Source organism: Channa argus, chromosome 1 (genome assembly GCF_033026475.1).
Source record: "Channa argus isolate prfri chromosome 1, Channa argus male v1.0, whole genome shotgun sequence".
Lineage (NCBI taxonomy): Eukaryota > Metazoa > Chordata > Actinopteri > Anabantiformes > Channidae > Channa > Channa argus.
The window spans coordinates 6,259,968-6,275,216 of record NC_090197.1 but is presented as its reverse complement, the minus strand read 5'-3'; the positions used below and the strand labels follow the sequence as shown (position 1 = coordinate 6,275,216).

General features: G+C 38.0%; 1 protein-coding gene across 1 annotated transcript; it reads right to left on the bottom strand.

Moving 5' to 3' along the window:
• Window positions 1-1,401: 1,401 nt before the first annotated feature.
• Window positions 1,402-14,959, bottom strand: LOC137100333 (major histocompatibility complex class I-related gene protein-like). The gene is made up of 8 exons (XM_067478101.1): window positions 14,831-14,959; window positions 8,312-8,578; window positions 7,694-7,969; window positions 7,086-7,388; window positions 5,152-5,265; window positions 4,896-4,913; window positions 2,960-3,009; window positions 1,402-1,785 (listed from the first exon to the last, which is right to left on the bottom strand). Exons 1-7 carry the CDS (start codon window positions 14,874-14,876, stop codon window positions 2,981-2,983), a joined length of 1,053 nt encoding a protein of 350 aa, XP_067334202.1. The 5' UTR covers window positions 14,877-14,959; the 3' UTR covers window positions 1,402-1,785; window positions 2,960-2,980.
• Between the last annotated feature and the right edge of the window lie 290 nt (window positions 14,960-15,249).

Here is a 15,249-nt window from a genome sequence, read left to right as displayed (position 1 = left end):
CTGCAGTAACTCTTTCACTAATGTAGTTGGCAGGAATGAACTTACCCCTATAAATAGAGTGACCATGGTGTTTTTTTTCTTCTTTTTTTTAATCTACTAGAATGCAGTGAATACTTCCAGCATTTCCAAATAAGTTATTAGAATTTGAGAGAGCAGCCTCAGCTTCGTCTTCTGTACTGGGAGTGTTGCTCTGTAACATGACCTGACAATGTTGATATCAACTAAATCTTTCCTTTCTCATCCTTCTTATACTTAAACATTCTTAAACATTATGATATGTTTGTTAAATACAAACATATCAGTGAGTGTTGTTTATGTACCTGTGGCTCAACCTCTGCAACAATTACTGTTGGAATCTAGTCAACATTAGTCACCAAAAGGCTTCTTCCTCTAACCAGTGAAACTCCCTTTTTGTCACAGTATGAAAACACACTGCATGTCTGTTCATGTGGTTGAGAGCACTAAACCACTGTCATCATTGTTTGGCTATAACTGAAGGATATTTTGAAGTTGTGTTACTATGTGCACTGAAAAAAGACTATTGGCCATGTACAGTTTGTGACAGGACACACCCCATAATCATAATCATGACATTTTATTCAATTTAAACAGACACACGCACACACACCTTACCTGCTCATTTACACACACAGTCTGTGTGTCTCTGAGGCCCTTGGCAAGTTGAAGACCATGGGCCCTCAGTTGATAAATGCAGTGCACTAAATCAAACAAGTGCAAAAAAATGTTGTCTCGCTTTGTTGGAATTAACAGACTGAACATTTATAGGACAAAGCTCAAATTGGTACTAAGGGACCAAGAAAATATCTTCTATACCATTTGGCCACCACCATCAGTTTATTTTACAGATTTCTATGATTATTACAATCAAACACATTTAATAAATTGTTATTTTTGAAGAAAAACAAAGTCTCCTAAAATACTGCATAAAACAAATTAAAATCATGCCAGAGTTTAAACTTAACTTAATGCATAATGTTAAAAAAATATTTTTAACTTAGAACAATATTTAATTATTTTGTTTTTGTCGAATTAAGCAAGAGAAAAGAGATTTCCAATTCTTTTACACATGTAAAATTTGATAAACTTTTTAATGAAGGTGCTATCCTCTATTTTGTTAAACATATTAAGGTGTTAATACCATCAAAGAATGATTTGAAAATTATTCTCATATCCACATTTTGATCTTAAACCCCAATGTCTACTGATACCACTTAATAATAATAATAATAACAAGAATGATAATAACAATAATAATAAGAGAAGATTTGTCCAGTGACTGATATGTAGTGAGTTTAGATTTCCAGTTTTTAACTTGGAGATGATCCACTTCTGAGATGTTTCCAAGTAAACAGAGAGACGGAGATGTGGGGATTCTGCAGCTCAGGATAGAGGAGAGTGTCTGTCATCGCTACACAGAAAAAATGCATCGGGTTGCAGGCCCAAGTGGTGTGGAAGTAACTGTCTGTGCTACCTGAGGTGCATTGTGAGCAGGTATCCGTGTTGGTTAAAGCCCATTTTAAAGATTTTGCTTTGAGTGATGTGGGTTCTGTGAATGGTTTTGTATTGTATAAGTTGTAAGTTTGTGTTGCTAGTCATGGAGAAGGTGTTGTTACAGATTTGTATCCAAAAGTCAGAGTTGGGGGAGAAAGTAAGATCTAATTTCTAGTTTTTGCTAATTTGAATGAAATGCTCTCTAATAGAAGAAACTGCTTTTAAGCAACAATCATTTCAGTGGAGTCCTCTTCTTTTTTTCCCATTAGTAGCCTGTCAAACAGATACATGAAAGGAAAAGCTGAACATCACAGCATTGCTGAGTTTGCAGAGTTCTAGCATTGGTGGAAAATAAGCAAACCATTACTTTAATTAAAATGTTGTAGTAAGATGCAGTTTGGATGTGATTACACCTTCTTCTTCGCACTTATACAATTGCTTTGGACTTCTAGCCAGCTACATTCCAAATGGAAAAAACTTTTTTACTTTTATTTGACGTCTATAATTACTTTTCAGATAAAGTTTTGACATTGATGAAAGCATATGATCATCTTATGAAATGCACTCAGTTGTCAAGAGAGTAGGTCAGTGGTCCTCAAGTCTTAAACTTCAATGGGGAAAAATATCCAGTTTGTCACAAAACAGCAAAGATTTAACCAATATATATATATATATATATATATATATATATATATATATGTAACTTTGTATTTAAACATATTGGGAATAACTGGACTAAATTACTTTAAGCATAACTTTTCAACAATTCCCATACAGACACTAAACCAACAAGGAAATTTGCTTGTCTGGAACCACAATCAGTCTGCAGACTGGATTAGCTTCTTTGTCTGTGCCACCGTGGCACAACATAAATTGTAACAAAGTCTCGACCCAGCATTTTTTGATGAAAAACGTGTCACCCTATGGAGCAATGTGTGCAGCTGGTGCTTTTAATTATACTCCAATACAACAATTGGGATTATATTCACATAGACATATACATGTCTGTATGGGGATTGTTATTCTTTATCCCAAATTAAACCAAAAACTAGCTCCACGTTACTGATATGACTGACATTTTCTAACAGCATACAATTTTAGTACTTTCGATTACATTTAGCTGACAGCACCTCAGTAAGATTTTGAATGCAGGACTTTGACCTGTAATGGAGTACTTTTCACATAGTTGTATAAAACAGCTACAGGTGCAGAATCTGAATGCTACTTCTACTATAGAGTCCTGCTCAGGTATCAAATGTGTATGTAGACTGTGTCACTGCCTCCTATAGTTCGAATGGATCACTAACTGAAAAATAAATCACGTGGAATATGTTTGCGAATTATAAACATTAAATGCATTTAAAATTCATGGTGAAAATGATACATTCGACCAGTGTACTGCTATATGTATCCGCACAGCTTAGATGAAAAAAAAGGAAATACTCACTGATCAATCAGGAGCTGAATTTTATTCAGATGATAAGGTAGATTCTGAAGCTGGAAACAGAAAATTAAGTTATTAATTATTAATTATTTAATTTGAAAAGACCAATGATGTGTTACAGCTAAGCTCTTAGACTGCGACAAAAACAGGAGACACATGAGCAATAAACTGCACATTAAAATTGTTTCATTTTTAACAATGTACATCAAAATACAAAACAAGCCTTTGGGAGACATCTGTAAAAGTCAGCAGTGAAGGATGTAGATGATAGGAGAAGTGCAACATGGATATTATGTTGTTAGGGCTGTAGATATATTATCTTAGTAAATTAGAATATAATGGAAAAGTTACATTTTTTGGTAATTAAAGTCAAAAAGTGAAATTCACATAGAAGTTCATGCCCCTGACCGGTTGTGGCCTTTCTGTGTGGAATTTGCATGTTCTCCCTGTGCTTGTGTGACTTTCCTCCCACAGTCCAAAGACATGCATGTTAGGCTAACTGTTGACTCTAAATTGCCTGTAGCTCTGAATGTGAGTGTGAATGGTTTGTCTGTCTGTGTATGTCTCTCTGTGTTGGCCCTGAGATAGACGTGGAGACATGTCCAGGGTGTACCACACCTCTCACCCTATGACAGCTGGGATAGGCTACTACACCCCCGTGACCCTGAACAGGATAAGCGGTTACAGATAATGGATAGATGGAAATTCTCATATACTCTAAATTCATTATGCTAATTTTAATTTGAATAAATTTGAATCAATCAAATAAGCACACATACATTTCCAACGTCTGAAAGGTGTGTTCATTTATCAGTGTGGCATGCCATGGAGGCATTCAGCGTATTGAACTGCTGAGGTGTTACTGAAGACCAGGTTGTTTTGATGGCATTCAGCTATTTCAAGCTCTCATTGTAGGTGACTGTGTTGCCTTTGGACTTAATAAAACACAGTGGACCAACACCAGCTGCTGACATGATACCACAAATCATTGCAGACTGTGGAAAGTTCACTCTACACTCTAAGCGAGTTGGATTCTTTGTCTCTTCACACTTCTGCTAGACTCTGGATACTTTGATTTCCGAATGAAATGCAACATTTACTTTCACCTGAAGAAGACTTTGGGCCACTGACTAACGGCCCAGTTCTTTTTTTTCTTACCCCAGGTAAGCCCCTTCTGACATTGTCACTGATCCAGCACGGGGTTGATATTAAGAACGCAACAGTTATAGCCCATCTCCTGAAGATGGCTGTGCGTGGTGGCTCTGGATGCATTGGTTCAAGCTTAACTCCACTTTTTGTGAAACCATGTTGTTAAGTCTACGATCATTTCTGTTGCCTGTGCACACTTTTCCCTTCCAGTCAACTTTCCATGAATATCAGTCACCCCAAGAATTTGCGATGATGTGATCAAAATAATTAATTCACCCAATCTGCCATGAATTCTGTGTAAATTAAACACTATGTAACACTTTTTTTTAAAAGCCTTAGCAATATCACACATTTTAATCTGTAACAATCCCAATACTTGTAATTGTAATACTTGTAATTGTATTGGAATTGGAATATGCTTCAATACAGAAATCTGCAAACAGCCAATACTACCAGAATTGGCTGTTTGAGGTTTAACCTCCTCGTGGAGGGGGTCAAAGATGGTCATCTGGACAACTGTCAAGCCAGCTGTGTTCCCCATGATTGTGGATAAATGTAATGAACTAGACAGAGATACACGATGCTCTAAATCAAAATGAAGTATTCTAATATTTTTATATACAGAACTATTTCACTTTACATTTAAAGAATCTAAAATACATGAGATTTTCACTATTTTAATTAAATTAGAAAAAAGTAAAAAAAAATATTGTATATATGTTTTCACTTTTTTCCTTATAGTTTACTGGGATACACTAGTATTATATTCTTTTAATATGGGAAAACTTACTGTTTGCAGGTCTGAACCCTGAAATAGAGATAAGAGATACAATGCTAAATGATTAAAACAAATGAAAAGGAGTGAATTGTACAATTTTTTTTTACAACAAACACACTACATTGGTACTAAACATTAACTTGGTTCTTTTGTCAATAAAGTTACTGAATAAAAAACAGCCTTTTGAAATCAATGAAATACATTTTAGGAATAAATCTACTATTTTTATTTAAACCAGTGTATTGATTGATTGATCTTTGTTTCTCACCAGTCTTCTTCTTCTTCGTTCTCCAGATGAAGAGTCCAATGATGCAGACTAACAGCAGCAACAGTCCTACAACAACTCCAATGACAGCACCAACAGGAACCTGTGAGGGAGGAACTGGAAGCAAAATAAGGGTTTGAGTCCCCATCATGGACAGTGGTCCTTGTGCATTTGTTTACAAGCTGAAGCTTTTGCTGAACTGGCAAAGAAAATCATCTGAGACCAAACAATGATGCTAACTGACATGCTACAGTAATATTATACAGTTTTAACAACCTGACATGCACTCTTAATGCACCTGCACTGTGGGACCTTATACAGACAGGTGTATGATTTTCTAAATCATGCCTGTATGAGCCAACCAGGGTTTCCTCTGTTTTTTTTTTTTTTTGTTTTTTTTTTGTTTGTTTTTTTTGTATTGTGTATTGTAAGGATAGTTAGATTAGGAAATGTATGTATGTACTGATGATGTCATTAATGACATCATATCGCACACACAGCTATTGGAGCTACAAGATACAGCTATTGAAGCTATCGGAAGGAACTGACAACAAGAATTTGGAGAGCAACAAGGTAGCGGTGGAAAGTTAAGTGTATAACTGTGGAGGCACGCGGTTTCCTACGTTGTTCAGTGGAACTGATTTGTGAACACGTTGTGAAGTTACTATTCGTAAATGTGTACTATAGAATTACTCTGTTATCGGTTAAGTTGAAAAACGTGGAATTCAAGAAATCTTCAGTGTTCATCATACAACGATCTCTAGAGTGGATAATTGTTGGACCATTGGATACGAGTGAGACGCCTCTACAATGTCCAGTCAACTGAACTTTCCACAGGTGGACTCCAGTCAAGTTCTAGTAACATCTCAAGGATGATCAATGGAAACAGGATCCACCAGCGCTCAGTTCTGAGTTTCATGGCATTGGCCGTGAATACTTTTTTTCATTTTTTTTTAGTTTTAATAAATTTACCAAAATTTCAAACAAACTTCTTTCAGTTGTCATTATGGGGTATTGATTGTAGAATTAAAGCTGTAGCATAACAAAATGTGGGAAAAGTTAAGTGATGGGAATACTTTCTGGATGTACTGTATATGGTAAGATGCAGGCTGTAATCTAAGGTGTTACCGTTTATTTTCCGCCTGATGATGGCCTCCTTCACTTGCATAGACACCTCTTTGAACCTTGAGTTTCAGTGAACAGCTACCAAATGTAAATGTAACACTCAGAACCAACTCCAGACCTTTTATCTCCTTGATAAAACATGGAGTAACAAAGAAAACCGACCATAAATGGCAATGCAACTGCTTATGAACCATTTGTTCTTTTACTTGTGAGCCAGCAAAAATGGGTGTGTGTGTTTGAAAATTGCAGTAATTCCTGAGTGGTTAATGCCACACATTTGTCAAACCCCTTGAATTAAAGCTGAAAGTCCTGGTTTCACTCACACTTTGATGTGAGTTTCATCTCAGATTCAATGTGGTGGTGTATAGAGGCTTGTTCCAATATTTCAATAAACCTAACTGTTATGGCTTCACAAACTCCTCTCTCATACCATTTGTCTTCTTTGTCTAAAATGTGGACAGTATATTGTTGTCCTCAAACGAGTGTTCTTTGTCCTTCAGGTGTAGGTACAGTGCAGATTCTGGTCCTGAGGTGTTGACTCTGCTGTGCTAGCCCACTCTCCTGTTTGGTTTTTCCAAAGTAGAGCTCTGAACACTCTTTACTGCTTTGGATTGCATACACTAGTGTACCAATTGTGTTTTAATGTCTGATCTTTTAGCTGGACGAGTCTCTGTGTCAGTGTCTTGCTGATGTTTTCTAAAAAAGTCTTTTGAGCAGAAGTCCAGTTGATATGACTCAATCTCCAGATTCAGAGCAAATAGTACCTTCAAAATACATTTTATAAACACTATAAAGTCATGATTCACTCGTACCTGAGTTGGTCCTGATCACTGCTTTGTCCAGTCTAATGACACTGTCGTCCTCAACACCAGAGAGCTGAAACACACAGTCGTATCTCCTCCAGTCTTCAGGTTTGACTGATGAAATGTCCAGATCAACTCTCATCTGGAAGGTTCCATCATGGTTGGGGAGGATCTCTCCATTGTCCACGTCCTCATGAAGCTCCGGTCCATCTTTCCTCCAGAACATTGTGGCTCTGTCAGGGTAGAAACCTGTAGCGTGGCAGCTGACTGGAGAGGACGGAGACTTCTGGAGGAGAGACACTGAGGGACGAACTGGAGGAGAGAAGTAACATATGACCAGCTATGCCTTACAGTATCATATCATCATATTGCAAATATTATCAGTATTCAAACCAATCGAACACAAACACAGACAATGTACAGAGCAGATAATAAAAGATGCCAGAGATCAACAGCAGTAACAAACCCCTTTAACTTTTACTATGATGACTTGAATTAAATTGTGACAATTATTGATAGACATGAAAATAGAAAGATTGTGATTGTAAAATTTCTCTCTTAATTGTAACGTTACTGTAAAAGACAATGCTGTGTCTATGAGATCATTGTGAATAAACCTATTCTCTGTAGATAACTTCTTCCAAACTTCAAATACATCTTCAGCCACTCAGGAAAACGTTCAGTGAGAAACATTTTGTTGTGGTTCAGTCTGGCCTTGTCATTGTCCCACTTGTGTTTGGTAAAGACAGCTTGTGACTTGGGAGCGATCCATGTCAGTGTCTTCATGTCGAGCGCTATGAAGTCTTCTCCATCATAACTAAACTGATTGAAGCCAGTAACCTCTCCAGTCTCATCATCCCATTCAATGCCAAAAATCTGCTGGACAAAGACACCTGAGAGAGCAGGACCGAGACTTTATCCAATCAGTGAAACTCCAACACAGTAAGACACAGATCCATCACATACTAATGCTGTTTCCTTTTATTTTATACGTCCCAGTGAAGCTTACAAGAAGCAAATGGCTGTTTCTTCCCCTGCTGGTAATGTGTCTAGATTGTGAGGTAACAGTGTGAAATTCTCCACTAAATACTGTACGAGGTCTATCTTTCTTTAGGGTCAGACTTTTTTTGCATGTTGGAAATTAACCTTAACAACTAAATGCAACAAAATCACAGATATAATAAATAACATTTTTTATACATGGTATAGTAAAGTACACATATTACATACTTTACCTCCAGAGTGGTTAAAGCGCTGCTTTAAGTCTTCAGTGAAGTCTGTGAAGTAATACTGACTATTCAAACACTCCTGGATGTTCCACTCAATGTATTGTGGATTAATCTCTTGTATTTTCTTCATCCATTCATGTTTGAGTTCAACTCTCTTCATGTTGCTGTCACAGTATCCCACCTGAACGTCATTAACCTTTGCAATACCCACAAACTCAGGGAAGTTTGGGACTCCAGAAGATCCAGTGAGGACATATTTCATGGAGTGTTTCACTGTAGTAGAAACAAAATACATTAAAATACAGGTACAGCTTATCACTAAAAGGGGAATCACATTCATCACAGGCAGCACTTGCAGCAACACATATTAAATAAATGAAATATATTGGCATTGATATTAAACCATTTATTTATGATATAATTTATTACATATTCTTATGTTTTAAATGAATCACCAAACAGTATATTACACTACTTGATGTTGACGGATCAGTGCATTTCAATTCAATTCAATTCAACTTTATTTATATAGCGCCAATTTACAACAAAGTCATCTCAAGGCACTTTACAGAATAAAGTCCAGACTACACAAGTATGTAGAAGCAACCCAACAAATCCCCCTTGAGCAAGCCCTAGGCAACAGTGGAGAGGAAAAACTCCCTTTAATGGGAGAAACCTCCAGCAGAACCAGGCTCAGGGTGGGCGGCCATCTGCCTTGACCGGTTGGGGTGAGTGGAAAGTGGAGAAAGAAAAGAAAAGAGCAACGAAAAGCAACAACAAAACAACAAAAAAGCAACAACAAAACAACAAAAAGCAACAACAAAACAAGAAAAGCAACAACAAAACAACAAAAAAGCAACAACAAAGCATCGTACAGGTTGTAGGATATAGAATTAATGGTATACAGTAGTGACAAGTAAATGTATAGAGAAAAGCTAGTTCAGGTTGAGTGAGCAGTTTAACTATAAGCTTTATCAAAAAGGAAGGTTTTAAGCCTAGTCTTAAAAGTAGAGAGGGTGTCTGCTCCCCGAATTTGGATTGGAAGCTGGTTCCACAGGAGAGGAGCTTGATAGCTAAAGGCTCTGCCTCCCATTCTACTTTTGCAAACTCTGGGAACCACAAGTAGGCCTGTATTTTGGGATCGAAGTGGTCTAATCGGGCGATACAGAACTATGAGATCTTTTAAATATGATGGAGCTTGACCATTAAGAGCTTTGTATGTAAGGAGGAGGGTTTTGAACTCTATTCTAGATTTTATGGGAAGCCAATGAAGAGAAGCTAGTGAAGGTGAAATATGATCTCTCTTTCCTAATCCAGTCAGCACTCTTGCTGCAGCATTTTTGATTAATTGAAGGCTTTTTAGAGACTTATTAGGAGAACTCCAGAAGTAGGGAATTACAGTAGTCCAACCTAGAAGTAACAAATGCATGGACCAGTTTTTCGGCATCACTTTGAGACAGGATGCTTCTAATTTTAGCAATGTTCCGTAGGTGGAAGAAAGCTGTTCTAGAGATTTGTCTTATATGTGACGTAAATGCCAAATCCTGGTCAAAAATAACTCCAAGGTTCCTCACCGCAGTACTGGAGGCCAAAGTGATGTCATCTAAAGTAACTATATTGTTAGACAGCATATTTCTCATGTTTTTAGGCCCAAAGAGGATGATTTCAGTTTTGTCTGAATTTAGAAGTAGGAAATTGTGGGACATCCAGGTCTTTATGTCTTTTAGACATGCTTCAAGTTTGACTAATTGGTTAGTATCTTCTGGTTTCACAGATAAATAGAGCTGGGTATCATCTGCATAGCAGTGGAAGTTTATGGAATGTTTCCTAATAATTTTGCCTAAAGGTGACATGTACAGATTAAAAAGTATTGGTCCTAGCACAGAGCCCTGTGGAACTCCATAGCTAACTTTGGTGCATAAAGAAGAGTCATCATTAACATGAACAAGTTGGAATCTGTCTGACAGATAAGATTTAAACCAATGTAATGTGGTTCCTTTAATCCCAAATCTATGTTCTTGTCTCTGTAATAAAATGTTGTGGTCAATGGTGTCAAATGCGGCACTAAGGTCTAGTAAGACGAGTACGGACACAAGTCCATTATCTGAAGCGAGGAGAAGATCATTGGAGACTTTTACCAGTGCTGTTTCTGTACTGTGATGAGCTCTGAATCCTGACTGAAAATCTTCATACAAATTATTCCTGTAAAGGTGATCACATAATTGTTTTGCAACTACTTTTTCCAGGATTTTAGAAATAAACGGGAGATTTGATATTGGTCTATAGTTGGCTAAATCACCTGGATCAAGACAGGGTTTTTTAAGTAATGGTTTGATTACAGCAACTTTATAAGCCTTTGGTACATAGCCAGTTTCTAAAGATAGGTTAATCAAATCTAATATGAATGTGTCTATTAAAGGTAGAACATCTTTAAGCAATTTGGTTGGAACAGGGTCTAAAAGACATGTTAGTTTTGAGGAGGCGATAGTTGAACTTAGCTCAGTGAGATCTATGGGTGAAAAACAGTCTAAGATGGATTGGGGCCTTATTGAGGATTCTAGAGCTGTTGTACATGAAGATCTATCTGTAATATTTGTAGGGAGGATCTGGTGAACCTTTTCCCTAATGGCTGCAATTTTATCAGTAAAGAAAGTCATAAAGTAATTGCTGCTCAAAGTTAAGGGAAAACTAGGCTCAACAGAACTATGGCTCTTAGTCAGCCTGGCTACAGTGCTGAACAGAAACCGGGGGTTGTTCTTGTTTTCCTCTATTAGTGCGGAATAATATGCTGTTCTGGCATCACGGAGAGCTTTTTTGTACATTTTTAAACTGTTTTTCCAGGCTAACCGGGATTCTTCTAAATTAGTGGAACGCCACTTCCTCTCTAATTTTCGTGACGCCTGCTTTAAGCTGTGCATTTGTGAATTGTACCATGGAGGTCGGCTCCTCTGATTCACTGCCTTCTTTTTCAGAGGAGCAACTGTATCTAGTATCATACGCAATGAGGCTGCAGAATCGTCAACTAAGTAATCAATTTGTACAGGAGTAAGATGGCTACTCACCATAGTATTGACACATGGTGGTGAAAAAGATGAAGAAATAATTTCTTTAAATGTATTCACAGCATTTTCAGATAAACATCTGCTGTAGTGGAATTTTTTCCTAACTGCTGTATAGTCAGTTATTGTAAATTCAAATGTTATTAGAAAATGGTCGGACAGAAGAGAATTATGAGGAAATACTATTAAATTATCAGTTTCAATGCCATATGTAAGTACAAGGTCTAATGTGTGACTAAAACAGTGAGTGGGTTTATTTACATTTTGGGAAAAACCAATTGAATCTAGTAATGAATTAAATGCAGTGCTCAGGCAGTTACTGTCAGCATCTACATGAATGTTAAAGTCACCTACTATAATGACTTTATCTGTACTAAGCACTAAATCAGATAGAAAATCAGAAAATTCTATCAAAAACTCTGAATAAGGGACTGGAGGACGGTACATGATAACAAATAATAGTGGTTTTTGAGTTTTCCAGTTTGGGTGTGAAAGGTTAAGAGTAAGACTCTCAAATGAGTTATAACTATGTTTAGGTCTAGGAATTATTGATAAGCTAGAGTGAAATATTGCTGCTACTCCTCCACCTCGGCCTGTGCATCTAGGAACATGATAATTAATATGACTTGGGGGGGTTTGACTCATTTAGACTGACATATTCTTCCTGCTGCAACCAAGTTTCAGTGAGACAAAATAAATCGAATGGATGATCGCTTATTAAGTCATTTACTAACAGAGATTTAGAAGAGAGAGATCTGATATTTAATAATCCACATTTAATAGTTTTGGGTTTTGGTTCAGTATGAGCATTAGTCTTAACTTGTATTAGATTTTTATGATTAACTCCCCTTGTGTTCATTTTTGGTTTAAAAAGTTTAATTGGTCGTGGAGCAGACATAGTCTCTATGGGGCAAATAGCAGTGTGGTTAAGATCATAACATTCAGCAAAATAATAATATTCCCTGTGTGAAAAATTAGAATCCATAACAGCTGCATTTTGTCTGTTGGTAACGTCAGATTCTATAAATATCTCGGACTGTTTATACCTGTGGATGTTGTCGGGTGTTGGAGCGGAGGATGCAGGACAGGTGAGCACATCAGAGCCACAGGTGTTTTCAATGGTCAGTCAGTCTCCGGAGACTGAGATGCTGTGGACAATGTTCTCAGTCAACATCCGTGATCCCAGAAAGTTCGGGTGCAGTCCATCTTGCTTGAAGTACTGAGGACGATCCCAAAAAAGATTGAAATTGTCTACGTAGAAGAGTCCGTGTGCGGAGACTTGTGGTTGAAGCCATGTGTGCAGGCTGAGGAGTCTGGAGAACCAGCCAACACCGCGACCCAGCGTGGGAATTGGGCCGGAAATGAAGAACCGTCTGTCGTGGAAACTCTCCAGTGAGTTGAAAAATGACATGAAGTCACGTTTCAGCAACTCAGACTGTTGGCGTTTAGTGTCATTTGTGCCAACGTGTATCACTACTTTTGTTGCTGTAGGATGTCTTTCAATCAGGTTTGGAATTTTCTCCGCTATGTCAGTGACTGTGGCTCCAGGAAAGCAAAACGTTTTAGCAAATTTTAAGCGGACGTCTCTAACGATGGAGTCGCCAATAATTAGCATGGTCGGACCGGGAGGACGGTGCGGTGGAGAGGTGCGCCAAGGAGGAGCATGTGGATTCCTCTCTGGAGGCATGGTGTTGGTGGCGGTGGCACGTCTGGTCTGGCGAGGCCCCGACCGCGCTGCCCGCGGGAGGTGGAGCAGTGTGGTATCTCACGGGGCAGGGAGTCACAGGGAACCGCCGCCGGGGAAGTCGGCCTTTCCAGCTCTTCAAGAACAGTGAAACGGTTCTCCATCTGGACCGGGGAAGGTGGTCCAATGGATTGGTTGACAAGATTAGCTGCAGCAGGTGTCGTCCGATGTCTCCTTTTAGCCGGGATCCAGGCCTCCTGTGTCAGCGGCGAGGAGCAGGCCCGTGTCGGGACAGGCCATTGGTCATCCGACAGGGCCAGAAGGCCGCGGGTTGGCATCGCTATTCCAGCAGTAGCAACAGGGCCAGACCACGGCAGCGTGTCATCGGTGTCCTGGGTCACTGAACAAACAGCTGGGTGGATAGAAACTGTTTGTTCCATGTAGCTCGAGGTGTTAAGAGCTGCGAGGTGCTTCGCTTGTGTGGCGGCAACGTTGGAAAACCCCAAGATAAGTTCATTTTTTTTTCTTAGTTCGTTTTCCAAAAGTTTGATTGTTTCTTGCAACTGCGTGAAAACGTGTACACAGTTTGAACAGACCGCCATTTCGAAACTACGGAAGTGACGTAGAATCTGCATCAGTAATAAATGTGATACGGTGAACACTGACATAAGGGAGTTGAATATACACAGCTGTCCGCTATTGTTTTCATACTTGCAATCCCAAAGAGAATGAGCCAAAAATCAACTCAGACACATCCCTATGTAATTCTGACTGAAGTTATCTTTCTGTCTGGAACATTCTGTGCTAAGCTTGACAAACAGTTGGGTACAATATTTTGCTGCCCCTTATTTTGAAATGGCAAAAAACATAATACAAAGATTTTTTTCGTCAACATAATATTTAATGCACATTCATCTAGTACAAATGTTTCCTCATAAAAAATAAAGGTCATTTTAAAATGTTAATGTTTTGCAGTGGCATAATTTAGATTATTTTCCCATAACTTCTTTACAAACTCCTTGAGCATTTTTGTTACTTCTGATGATGAAGGAACATTTTTAATAGTTCAGTCTGCAATATTATTACCTTAGTGTTATGTTTTCATGCCTTTACAAGCAATTTTAACATATATTTGCTGGTAAACAGTAGAGTAACAGCACAGATATTGTGTGTGTATTTTTACGAGGTAAGAACTTTACACTGCTCTTAGTGACATCAGTGCTGGCTACAGCCCTGGTGGCAAACGTGGGGTCCAGCAAAACTCCTGACAAACCAGTTGCCTCTTGTTACGCATTTTCTGCAGTACGTACGGTACGAGTACAAGGAGCAGGGAAGCTGAACGTGGACAGGATCAGGGATCGTTGCACACAGCGAAATGCAATAGAAATTAATTTTTCACATAGTTAATGAAAGTGTATTATTTAACACACTACAGAAATATAACTAAAATATGTCTTAATGAAGTTCAAGCATTCTAGCGTCTAGTGCCTGTACCATAAACGCCTACTAAAACCTACTGCGTACTGTGACGCTGTTGCAGAAACACTAGAAATTCTTAGATACCATGACTCACTTTTCTGTGAACACATTAGAACCAGATAGGATCCTAATATTTCTCATAACATTTTAACCTATAACTACATCCTCCGATTCAGGGATAAAAAACACTTATTAATGGATATTAATAATGTTTAGAATAATATAATATTCAAATGTCATTGTCATTGACAACAACAAGTCGATTTCAACAATAAAATGTTTAAAATTAACATTTCCTCTTACCTGAATGTGCGCCTGAAAGAAACAACAGCAGAAAAATAACCTCCATCGTGGTTATGTTGCGGAGTCCTGTCGAGAAATTATTGCTAAGACTGAAAGTGAAACTGTAGTAAAACTAACAACCAAGTTGGCAGCTGACACTAATCTGATAATACATATTTTCTTATTGCCACCATTTTGTTTAATAGTATTTTGTTTGGCAGGTGACATCAAGACTGTGCTGCTTTACTGAATACTGGTGTGAAGTATATCATGGAGGAAATTTAGTAGATAATACAGTAATATTTGATGTAGTTGATATATGATGGTCAGTAAATTTAGTAGAATGATTTGTAGGCATTTTGTTAAATAAGACAAGCATTTACTGATTTAACAACATCATAAAGGTCCAGAGAAAAAGTCAGGGAGAAAAGCTGTCTGGT